This window comes from Bos mutus, chromosome 3, assembly GCF_027580195.1.
Source record: "Bos mutus isolate GX-2022 chromosome 3, NWIPB_WYAK_1.1, whole genome shotgun sequence".
Lineage (NCBI taxonomy): Eukaryota > Metazoa > Chordata > Mammalia > Artiodactyla > Bovidae > Bos > Bos mutus.
In genome coordinates this window covers 110,177,430-110,189,748 of record NC_091619.1, presented here as the reverse complement: position 1 = coordinate 110,189,748, position 12,319 = coordinate 110,177,430, and the positions used below count along the sequence as shown (strand labels likewise).

The 12,319-nt window shown below is 53.2% G+C and overlaps 1 protein-coding gene across 1 annotated transcript in view; it reads right to left on the bottom strand.

The window, feature by feature from the left end:
* EFHD1 (EF-hand domain family member D1) overlaps positions 1 to 11,400 on the bottom strand; it is a 44,518-nt gene extending 33,118 nt beyond the window's left edge. Inside the window, exon 1 of the mRNA XM_070368486.1 lies at positions 10,629 to 11,400. Coding sequence (XP_070224587.1) covers positions 10,629 to 10,921 — 293 coding nt within the window. The 5' untranslated portion in view covers positions 10,922 to 11,400. The remainder of the gene's footprint in view (positions 1 to 10,628) is intronic.
* Positions 11,401 to 12,319: the final 919 nt, after the last annotated feature.

Here is a 12,319-nt window from a genome sequence, read left to right as displayed (position 1 = left end):
TTCAGCTTGTGGGATCTTGGTTCCCTGACCAGGGATCGAACCTGTGCCGCCCGCAGTGGAAGCGCAGAGTCCTAATCACTGGACCAGTAGGGAAGTCCCTAAGTCCTCCCCAACCACAGCCCGGCTCAAACACACCCTCGGCCACCTCTCAGGGGAAGGAGCACCAAGGCAGCCCTTCCGAGGGCTCCCAGCTGCCCGGTCCTCTGAGTTGGCGAGAGAAGCAGACAGACCTGTTGCTCCTGCTCCAGCAACAATCTTCCCAAAGTGACTCTGGGTCCCTGGTTCCAGGCTCACTCTACCGTCCACGTCCACTTCTGGCTCCTTTTCCCCTGGGGGCTTGAGGTCTGCCCCAGCCAGTGAACCCCGGGCCACAGACAGGTAGAAAGGCCAAGAAATGAAGGAAGGGATGAACGAGACCAACAGAGACAGGGCTCAGGATTCAGAAGTTTCCAAAACAGCTGCCTTCAACAGGGCCCGGCACACCACGGCCTGCAGGCAAACCCCACTCACCAGGTTTTCTCTGGATGCGGCCATGCTGGTGAGTTTAGGTTCCCGGACGTACTCTCTGCAGCTACTGTCTATCACAGTGGCCGAGTGGCTCTAGGGACCCCACAAGGTCAAATATATTCACCACCTGCCCCTTTACAGACCAAGCTGGCCCAACCCTGGCCCAGAAGGAACCTTTAAGGTCATCTAGCCCATCCCCCAGCCTCCCAAGAACTTTCCAACCCTTTCCTACTGCAAACCTCTCACTCCATGAAGACAGACCACCCATCTTCCATTGGAACTCCCGACAAAGGGGCTTACCACCTTTGAGATCATTCCTTCCATCGCTCCACAACTCCAACCATGAGAAAGTTCTTTCTTCTCTACACTGTATCTTTCACTGCAGCTTCATTGCCCACCTTCTGCCCCCTAAGGTCGAGGAGGTCCCCACCAGACTTCAAGCTCTCAGCCCCCATCCTCTGGCTCCAAGAGGCCTTAGATCCATCAAGGGCCTGAATCCCTTCCCAGTCCTGGCTGGCTGCTCCTCCCTGGGTGTGTCCAGAAAGACCACGACCGCCCTCCTGAATGCAGCATCCCCCAGGGTCTGCTAGGCTACACGGGGTGTCTTGTACATGAGTTCAGTGTACATGAGTGGTGGACGGCTTTCCTGGAATTTGAATCCTTCCCTGTCAAGCAGTATTGTGGTCAATCCATCCCACTGTTCAAAGTTTGTTGAGCGTCTCAAGGGCAGAAACCCCTCCAGATCAATCTGTACAACCCCAGTACCTGGCATGTGCTTCACTGAATGAATGAGAAAGCTGAATGAATGAATAGGTCATGACAGGAGGTGAGAAAGAGATTCATCATTATCACCATTATTACCACTCCACAGGAGCAGGCATCAGCAAACGCACAGACAGTGCTGGCCACAGGAGCCCAGGGGTGGGAGCACTGAGGGAGGGGTCACAGAAGGTCCAGGCAGCCTGGGAACCTAGGAGGGATTTACCAGTGAGCCTCAGGTCTGCGTCTTGGGGCCACTGAGTACAGGTCGGGACTACAGAATGGCACAGTCCACATTTCAGTAACTCAGGTCCCCCTGTACACAGGCCTTCCAAGGAGCATCTGAGACTTAGCACCAGGGTGCCCTTCAGTCACCAAAACTCAGGGGATACAGAAGCAGGGGGGAAGGCAGAGGTTTGCTCCAGGAGGACTCTATGATGAGGCCAACGCTGTGTGTGAGACAGTGTGAGTGAGCATGCCTCTAGGCATGGGTGAGCCTGCTAGAGTGCATGTGATACACAGCTATCCGTGAAGCAGGCAGCTAATAGCGAGCTATGCAAAAATCCAGCGTGAGGGCTGGGCTCCTCCACTGACTATCTCTGCCCAAGAAGACAGGCCTGGGATCCACTAGCTCCAAAGATCTGATTCATGCAACACATCCTGAGAGATTCCCTAGGTCAGCTGTACTGTAAAACCACGCATGAAGTAGCCCATGTCCACCAAACTCCCCAAATCCAGTGGAGGAAGGTATTCACTAGTTAGACTAGAAAGGTATTCACTAGTTAGACTGGGGCAGGGAGGTGTTATAGGGCTAAGAGTGTAAATACAGTTAAAGTCCCCTGGACCTTAAAGCTTTGAGCGTGCTCAGTCACTCAGTTGTGTCCGACTCTTTGTGACCCTATGGACTGTAGCCCACCAGGTCCTCTCTCTCCATGGGATTTCCCAGACAAGAATACTTGAGTGGGTTGCCATCTCCTCCTCCAGGGCGTCTTCCCGATCTAGGGCTCGAACCTGAGTCTCCTGCATTGGCAGGCAGATTTCTTTATTGCAGGCAGATTCTTTTACTGCTGAGCCATCGGGGAAGCCCTGAAGCTTTGACACCAGGCACCTAATTAATTTTGCAAGGGAGAAAGGGAAAAAGACTTTTTATTTTTGCCTCATGTAGAATTTGAATAAGTCACTCGAATTCTCACGAAACAGGATGCTCTGTAATGAGGAGGGTGGAGGAGATGTCCCCAAGAGAGGAGGTGAGGAGCAAGGAATAGAAAGAAGGAAGCTCTCTGCAAAGATGAAACCGCCAGAAATCGTGCCACCTCCTTCCAGCTCCTCCCACATCACCCAAGCAGGGCAAAGAAAACCAGTGCTTAAACCCCTGTAAGAAATAATTCCCAGTTACAGCATCTTTCTGCCAGAGACCAAAGCCTCAAACAGAAGCCGACCTGGCTGGGTTCTGGCTGACCACTCGCAAGGAATTCAGACAAGCCCTGAGTTCTCCTGCCCCACCTTCAACCAGAACAGCCAAACGTGCATAATCCAGGGCAGGTGAGGGAATTTCAACTCTAATGTGGATCACTCTGCACCGAAGACACAATCAGGAGAGTCAGAAGCCCTTGCCTTTCTCTATGGGAGGAAAAAGAAACACTTAATGTCCGGTTATTTCCACCAACTGTTCTCTGCATAGAAGGCAATTCACTTGAAAGATACAGATAAGAGTGGGTGGGCTGCCTCCCCTTCCCATTCCCTAGCAAACCTCCTTAACTCGGCTCCCTTCACCTCTTTGGCAAATTCCCAGCCCTCCATCTCCACATCTCTTCCTCCTTTCCTCAGAGAAAAATCTAGAGAGGAGAAAAAGCAACTGGGGATGGGGGAGACAAGAAATGAAGAATTCCAGGACAGCCTCCGCCTTTCTGGAGTTCAGTGGTGACAGGAGTCGGGTGCTGGCAGGGCGTCCATGACATCATCGTTTCGGATTCCGAATAAAAAGACAACTTTCCCATAGCCAAACGCTCCTTTCCCCACCCTCTCTGTGGGGAATTGAAACACAAGCTTTTAGTATGCTACAAAAACATCACAGCTGCATTTTAAGATGCTGTATTTGGGTCCTGCCTCGAAGTGGTTGCCCTCATTACCTCCCTTTGAACGGGGCCTCTGGATAAGCACAGGGTAATTAAAATTTCCTGTCTAACCTTGACCGCTCCACCAGCTCCTATTACAGCCCTGGACACATACTGTAGAGTCAGTTTCGTCGGGGCCCTCTCCCTCTTCGTTTTAAAATCAGGCCACTATTCTCTGGGCCCAAGCTATCCAGTAACACGCTTGGAGATGGAAGGGGAACTTTTTCTGGCCGGGCTGGTGATGCCTCTGGCTTCCCACACTCATTAGAAAATGCTCTCTCTTCTACAACACACCAGGTCCCAACAATATAAAGACAAATGACCCCCACTCCAAGGATCCACTGTGTTCACAGGCTGGCAAGAATCCAGCGGTTTTTAAAACCTTGAAAATGTAAGAAATCCCTAGGCAAAATACTTTTAAATAGTATTTAAGAGATCAAAGCACGTTTTGCAATGTCTATGTGAGTAGAGTCCCAGACAAAAAGAATGGGCATACTCTGATCCGGTCAAGTCCAGTTCTGGGTGAACTCAAAGGCGACATCACAGTCTGGATCTAGAGACTGATTAGAAATGAAATTCTTGCTCAAAGTAAGTGCACTCCAGGCACAAGTAGGGGCTTTCTGCTGATTTTGTTTTTTTTTTTTTTGCAGTTAGATGGCAACTCCATCTGATCCCCCTTCTGTTGGGGCAGGAATCATTCTGGCTTGGGTTACCTCTCAGACATTCCTAAATCACCTAAATAGCCGAACGTGGTTAAGACGCTGGCGTGAGGGCTCCTTGGAAGGGCCTCCCCACTGCTGCACTCTCCCAGGAGGCCAGGACGACAGTTATGGTGCACAGCAACTGGACACCTCTGCCCGCCCTCAGTAATGAGCTGAAGGGGGTCCCCTCGAAATTCACAGCCACCCAGACCTGCAGAATGTGACCTCTATGCAAATAGGATCTTTGCAGACATGATAAATTGAATTAGGATGAAGCCATACTGTGGAATTCCCTGGCGGTCCAATGGTTAGGACTCCACACTTCAACTGCAGGGGTGAGGGTTTGATCCTTGGTTGGGGAACAAAGATCCCCCGTGTCCCTGAGCATGGCCATAACTCCTGGGAGTCACAACTAGAGCCTGAGCTCTGCACCAAGAGAAGCCACGGCAATCAGGAGCCTGCGAACCGCTCGCCACAACGAGAGAAAGCCTGGCCAAAGCAACGAAGACCAGCACAACCAAAAAAAAAAAATGATGAAATCACTGGATTCAGATGAGCCCTAAATCCAATGACAGGTGTCTACACAAGAAGACCACATGAAGACAACACACAGGGAGAATGCCATGCGGCTATCAAGGCAGAGACTAGAGTAATGTGTCTATAAGCCCAGGATGCCAAGGATTGTTGGCAACCACCAGAAGCTAGGAGAGGCATGAAAGCGTTCTTCCCCAGAGCCTGTAGAGGGAGCATGGCCCAGCTGACACCGTGACTTCGGTTTCCAACTGCCGGAATGGGGAGAAAACACATCTCTCTTGTTTTAAGGCACCAGCTTGAGGTCCTTACCACAGCAGCCTTAGGACTCACATCCACTCATCCCTTCAACAAACCCCCTGGGTGCAGTCCCAGAGGGACGAATAAGACAGCAAGTGGCCACGCACATCTACACTCCGTGTCCGCACTCCACAGCTCAAGCTGCAAGAGCAATCAGCTTCAAAGGATAAAGCAGCCATTGCAAAGTGTTTGCAAACTGTTTAACAAAACGGACAACACAGAATCTGCATATCCACCCAAATTACAGCTGTGAAAATTAGTGACTCAAACCTACTGGCCTCACCATGGGCCAAGCATTGCACTAACTGCTTCACATACATGAATTCATTTAATTCCCACAATAATCTCACAAGCCAGGTGCCATTCTATCCCCACCTGACAGAAAGGGAAACTGAGGCACAGAGCCTTCCGGCAACCTGCCTAAAGTAACCTTTGAAGTAGCAAGTGGTAGAGTCAGGTTTGAACCCAGGGAGCCTGGATCCAAGTTCATGTTCTTAACAGTCTCACAACACTGCTTCTGCAATGGATAAAATATGGAAAGCTCGGAAAACAAGTTAATGTGTTATGTGTTCTTTGAGATTTTTCACACGATTTTTTTTCAGTTTAAGCATAAAAAGCAAAGGAAGTAGAAAAAGGGAGGAAGAGGTGTTTTTCCAGTAGTCACGTACGGATGTGAGAGTTGGACCACAAAGAAGGGTGAGTGCCAAAGACCTGATGCTTTCGAATTGTGGTGCTAGAGAAGACTCTTGAGAGTCCCTTGGACTGCAAGGAGATCCAACCAGTCAATCCTAAAGGAAAGCAATCCTGAATATTCATTGGAAGGTCTGATGCTGAAGCTGAAGCTCCAGTACTTTGGCCACCTGATGCAAAGAGCCGACTCACTGGAGAAGACCCTGATGCTGGGCAAGATTGAAGGTGGGAGGAGAAGGGGACGAAAGAGCATGAGATGGTTGGATGGCATCACTGACTCAATGGACACGAGTTTGAGTAAGCTCCAGGAGATAGTGGAGGACAGGGAGGCCTGGCCTGCTTTAGTCCACGGGGTCACAAAGAGTCAGACGTGACTTAGTGGCTGAAAACCAACAACAACGAGGTACGCTTCAGGTGGAGCAGACAGGTAGCAATTACCAGCTGCTGGCTGGATAAGGTGACGCCATAGCAACACACTCACAGGGCAGGGGGAGGGTTGGGGAGGGGTGGGCATGCCTGGGAGGCATAGGTACCTGGAAGACCCCCACGAAGTGCTTTCCTTGCCCAGCCCTCAGAAAGCAGCTGCAGAAAAGGTTCAGTGCAGGAGTGACTAGATGTGAAGGGGGCTGTGAGCAAAAATGAGGTTTTCAAGAGGACTCACCTAGATGTAGTTTTTTTTTTAAGTCATGCAGTTTTTTTTTTTTTTTTTTTTTAAAGTCATGTAGGACAGCAGGAAGAGGGAAACATGAAAGAGGGTCAGCAGGAAAGCTGGGCTGAGCTGTGAGCAAAGCTGGGATCAAGGACCTCATCAACTGCAAAGGGCACCTACAGGAAGGTGGCAGTGCCAGGCCAGCAGGTGGCAAATCCCCAGATGCCAGGCCCCACAGCAGCCTTCCCGGGTAGGAGGGGGATGAGGACTGAAGGGCAGAGCTGAGTCAGAGGGGTCCAGGTGACAAACTCTCCCAGGCTGGGAGCTCCTGACCCTGGTGGGGTGGGGGGAGCAAGATTTCAGCTGCCTCCCAGGGGAGAAAACTGGGCAGGAACCCCCGAGTGGGGGACCCCATCACGCTCAGGTGGACGCTCACGGGGGCCAGGGCCAAGGAGTCCCTGGTTTGTGCTGGTGTGGGTAGCAGGGTGGGGAGGGTTTTGGACACGGACATGGGGCTTGGAGCCAAAGCTGGGGAACGGCTCTCAGCAGAATGCCCGTTTCATGTCTCAGGCTGACTTGGTGCTCGTCACCCACTCCTCTCACTCAGTTCTCACTAAACCCTTGAAAGAGTGCTTTCCTGGGGGCTCAGTGGAAAAGAACCTGCCTGCCAATGCAGGAGACGTGGGCTCTATCCCCGATCTGGGAAGATCCCACATGTGGCAACTAAGCCGGTGAGCCAGAACTGCTAAGCCTGGGCTCTGGATTCTGGGAGCCCAAACTACTGAAGGCCTGATGCCCTAGAGCCAGTGCTCCACAAGAGAAGCCATGGCGGGGAAAAGTTCAGGCACCACCAACTAGAGAAAAGCCTGTGCACCAGCGAAGACCCAGCACAGCCAAAAATAAATTTTAAAAAATTCAATTTAAAAAAAACTTGAAAGAAACAGCTGCCCGCATTTTACAGATGAAGAGAGAGATGTGGTTAAGCAACTTGCCCACGATCACAGCAAATGACCCTGGAATGGGTGGGGTGGGGGGGCTCTGTCTGTACCTTCTCCAAACTCAAAATGGATAATTTGGTCTTGATACTAGATTTAAGCGGGGTTTCCCAAATGATGCTAGCGGTAAAGAACCCACCTGCCAATGCAGGAGACCTGGGTTCAATCCCTGGGTAGGGAAGATCCCCTGGAGAAGGGCATGACAACCCACTCCAGTATTCTTGCCTGGAGAATCCCATGGACAGAGGAGACTGGAGGACTACAGTCCATAGGGTTGCAGAGTCAGACACGACTGAAGCGACTTAAGCACAGCACAGCACTAGATTTGGCAGGGGAGGGAAGGATCTTTCCAAACCACCATCAGGGAAAGCATGATTCTCCCAATGGTCTCTGCTCCTGGCAGTCACAGCAGCTACCCGGCCCTCACGGGAAGGTGGTGATTTTACCACAGTGCACACACTGGCTTCCTCAGTAAGAGTCCCACTGCCAAGCCCTCTGCCAGTCACCACAGGGGTGGGGCACATGGCTCAGGCCCGGCCAATCAGAGCAATGAATTCCTCTGGCTGCAGCAATAGATTCAGAGCCAACCAGAAACAATAGTAAAGCTACAAAAGACACACACACAATAAGGCCTTTGCTATGGTTACCCTTCCCACTGGACTTACTGGAGCTGTTGTGGCCACACTGCAACCACCAGGGATAAGCCACCTGAGAATGGGGACCACACAGAGAGCAAGCTGGCTTCAGAAAAAGACATGAACCTCTGAGGGCATCATTTGAGCTCCCAGATACAGCCATACCTGATACCAGCCCTTTTTACTTAACTTCCTGAGCCCATTAATGCCCTTTTCGTCTCTGCCAGTTTTGGTTGCAAGTGGCAGAAAACCCCATCTAGACTTGTGACTGACACAGTAGCTCTGGACAATGAAGTCCCACACTTGACTAGGCTGCCAGCTCTTCAGGCCCCTAGAGCACACACTGCCTGCACGTTAGCTTGACCTTCTTCAGCATCTGTTTCCTCATCGGTGCCACCTTGCTTGATCTCCCAAGCCCCTCTGACTGTGTTCAGTTCAGTCCAACTCTTTGCCACCCCATGGACTGCAGCAAGCCAGGCCTCCCTAGCCATCACCAACTCCCAGAGTTTGCTCAAACTCATGTCCATTGAGTCGGTGATGCCATCCAACCATGATTGTGTCGACTCCCTTTATTACTCTTAGGCAGCCAACAAACAGACAGCCTTTCAAAGACTGTTCTACAGAAAAAACATAATAATAATAAAAATAAATAAATGAAAGAAATCTGAATGACCCCAGAGCAAGAGGAAGATGACAGTCCCTGTGATGCCCTCTCTAAAGCCACCTGGACTGGGAGGGACTGTTGGGCCCTGGGAGCAGTCAGTCAGGGAATAGTATGCCAGGAAAGGCATAACCCCAAATAAGTCAAAGGGGTGCTGACAAACCATGCACTTTTCAGTCTCTGCCCCAGTCACAGTCTTCTGCCTCGACTCAGGTTCCCTTGCGGTGCTAAGTCGCTTCAGTCGTCTCTGACTCTGTGTGATCCTAGGGACCGAAGTCCGCCAGGCTCCTCTGTCCATGGGATTCTCCTGGCAAGAATACTGGAGTGGGTTGCCATGCCCTCCTCCAGAGATCTTCCCCACCAGGATCAGACCGCATATCTTATGTCTTCTTTCCTGGAGAAGGAAACGGCAACCCACTCCAGAAATTTTGCCTGGAAAATCCTATGGATGGAGGAGCCTGGTAGGCTACAGTCTATGGGGTCGCAAAGAGTCGGACAGAGCCACTTCACTTTTTTTCTTTTTTCTATGTCTTCTTTACCACTAGCGCCACCTGGGAATCCCCAGGGCTCCTTAATAGCCCAAATTGGACCCACCAGGTGTTAACTCCCGGAGAAGGCAATGGTACCCCACTCCAGTACTCTTGCCTGGAAAATCCCATGGACTGAGGAGCCTGGTGCGCTGCAGTCCATGGGGTCGCTAAGAGCCGGACACGACTGAACGCCTTCACTTTCACTTTTCACTTTCCTGCATTGGAGAAGGAAATGGCAACCCACTCCAGTGTTCTTGCCTGGAGAATCCCAGGGACCGGGGAGCCTGGTGGGCTGCCGTCTATGGGGTCGCACAGAGTCGGACACGACTGAAGCGACTTAGTAGGTGTTAACTCCAGAGAACAAAGCCTGGAAGCGAGGGACCGGGAAATTAGGGTGTCGAGGAAGCCAAGGAGACGCGGTGGCTCCGGGTACCAATCTGCCGACCTCGGTGCCAAGGCTGGAGCTGGTCACAGTCCGGCCTCAGGAAGGGGCTCAGGCTCCCGCCACACAGCGCCGGCCACAGGGCCTTTAAATAGAACCTCCGCGGGTAGGACAAACACATTCCAAGCGCTTTTTAAAACGCCCCAAGCAAGACCTGGCCGGCGGCCTCCGGTCCCCCCAGGCATTTCCCGGTTTTGGCGCAATTCTCCAACAAATATTAATAGCTCAGTTGGGAGCTTATGGTGTGCAAAATACTTTCTGGCCTTAAAAGGCAGGATGATTTTTTTCTCCCCACTCTCCAGATGAAGAAACTGAGGCCCATGGAGCTGCCAGACTACAAGGCCGACTACTAGTTCAGGCCGCCAGGCAACGCTGCCTCCATCTCCCGGGGTTGGGGCTCCCCCGAGGGGCACGACCGGAATGAGCCCCCGCCTGACCAGTTGCCGGCTGCCGTGTCCGGCTCCGACGGGCGCCTCCTGCCGAAGAGGCAAGAAGGGGGAACACGGCCAAGGCGACGCCCCCAGGAGGCTCCCCAAACGCGCTCGCTCCCGGAACGTACTGATCTTCTGCGAAGAGTTGAACAAACCCCCAGTTCTCTGTCTCCGCGGGTACATCAAACCCCGCGCGGCAGCCAAGGATAAGTTTACTCCTTTGTTTTTAAAAGATAAAGGACAAAGAAGGCTAATTTCTCCCTCGGGAGATGAAGTTGGCAGGTGAGGCGCAGCGCGTCTCGGTTTCCTAGAAGTTGCGCGCTGGGCAAAATCTCCGAGCCAGGCGACGGAGGGGGCGGGACCCGCCATCTGGACCCCTGAGCCCAGGACTCGGGCTCGGTTGCCCAAGCCGAACTTCTGAGCTGGGTCAGGGAGAACCGCAGCTCCTGCCCTCTGTGTCCCAGCCCGGCTGGATCACCCAGCACCACCGCGCCGGGATCGCTTGGGGCGTGCGGGATCTTGGGGGCGTTAGGGTTAAATGATAAAGAAACCGCTGCATTGGCCCCCTCCGTCCTACCCCAAACGGGGCCTGGGGTTCTGAGAGACCGACCCAGCGCCACTGACCCCTCCCTCCGGGGCTTCGGGTCCCTGGGTCCCGGGGGCGCAAGGCGCGGAGCGCTCACAGTTTGAACATGCTCTCCAGGTCCTTGATGAGGCGGCGGCTGAACTCCGGGAACTCCGAGTAGGGGTGGAAGACCTTGCAGCGTCGGGGCCGCGCCGCGCCCTCGTTGATGTCCAGCCGTCGGTTCAGCTGCGCGCTCAGCTCGGCGTCGGCTCTGGCGGTGGGCGCCCAGGCGGGCGGCTGCGGCTGGGGCTCGGGGTCTGGGGCGGCTCCGGGCGCGGGCTGGAGCCCGCTGTCGCCTTCCTCCCACTGCAGTCGTCGCTGCAGCTTGCTCGCCAGCTCCTCGCTGGCCATGGCCTCGGTGGATCCGGAGACTCAGGGACTGGGCGGACAGCGCGTTCCTGGGCGGCTGGCGACTCTGCGACACTTTGCCGAGACGGCGGGGACCCGGCGGTTGGGTGGAACCGTGGGCAGGCGGGGCGGAGCCGCGGCTTTAAGGAGGAGCTGTGGCTCGGGGACCGCCCGCCCCGGAGGCCACAGGTGCCCGCCTGTCCCGGGGATGTCGACCGGCCGAGCTCTTCCCGGGATGGAGCGCGGACCCTCGGATCAACCCTGAGCTTTCCGCCCGCTCCCGGGGGCCCGGGGGCCCTGGGGTCCTCTGGGAACGGCAGCGGGCGAAAGTTTCACTACCGTTTTGGCGGTTCCTTTCTCGTCCCCCACAAGTGCCCCGACTGCCGGCGCTCGTGGCCGGTGACAGACTGGGGGTGGGGGAGCTGAGCGCCCCCGAGTGACACCCGCGCGCCCCCAGGACTGCGGGTGGCATCCCCGCCGCCACTGGTCGCGAGGTCTGGGAGAGGGAGGCGCCCTCAGGGAGCGCGGGGAAGGGCGAGCTGACTTTTAAACACTCACTCTAAAGACATGTTTCCAAAACATACTAAAAATACTAAAAACAAATAAGCAAACAGGAAAAAAAAAAAAACAGGCAAGCAGGCCGAGACGGACTCCTGGCTCTCTTGTGGTAAGACACCAGCGCCACTGTGGGGACTCTGACTTTTCCTGTGAGATGCAAGAAAGTAAAAAAGAAGCTTGAAAATAAAGCAATAAGTCAGCATTTTAACACCACGGTTAAAAAAAAAGAATCGTCACTCCCCAACCCTAACCCTAACACTCCCCAAGGAAGGCTGATGTGGATGGCTGTTACGTCAGCCAAGCTTTGAGAAAAATCTTGTAAACATCGCTCTGCCCCTGAGGACTCTATTCTGACTCTGCCCTGACTTTGTTCTGACTGCCTGGGGGCTGCTGCCCAGGGCCTGTCCCCACTGCTGGCTGTGGGCACCTGAGATCCAGGACCAGCCTTTGGCACTGGGGTGTGTAGGGCCCAAGGGAGTCCTGGCAGGGATTCTGAGCATCTGGAGAGGCCTGTGTGCTTATTCCTTCAGTCCTGTCTGACTCTTTGCCACCCCATGGACTGTAGCCCACCAGGCTCCTCTGGCTGTGGGCAAGAATACTGAAGTGAGTTGCCATGCTCTCCTCCAGGGATCTTCCCAATATATATATATATATATATATATATATATAAACTAGGGAAAATATTAAATTTTTAAATAAAGTGATCAAATAGAACCTTTTCAACATCCCTACTGGGAAGCCCCATACATATATATTTTTTAATTAGGAAAATTAAATTTTTAAATAAAGTGATCAAATAAAATCTTTTTAACATCCCTATCGGCCTTCGCAGGTGGCACTAGT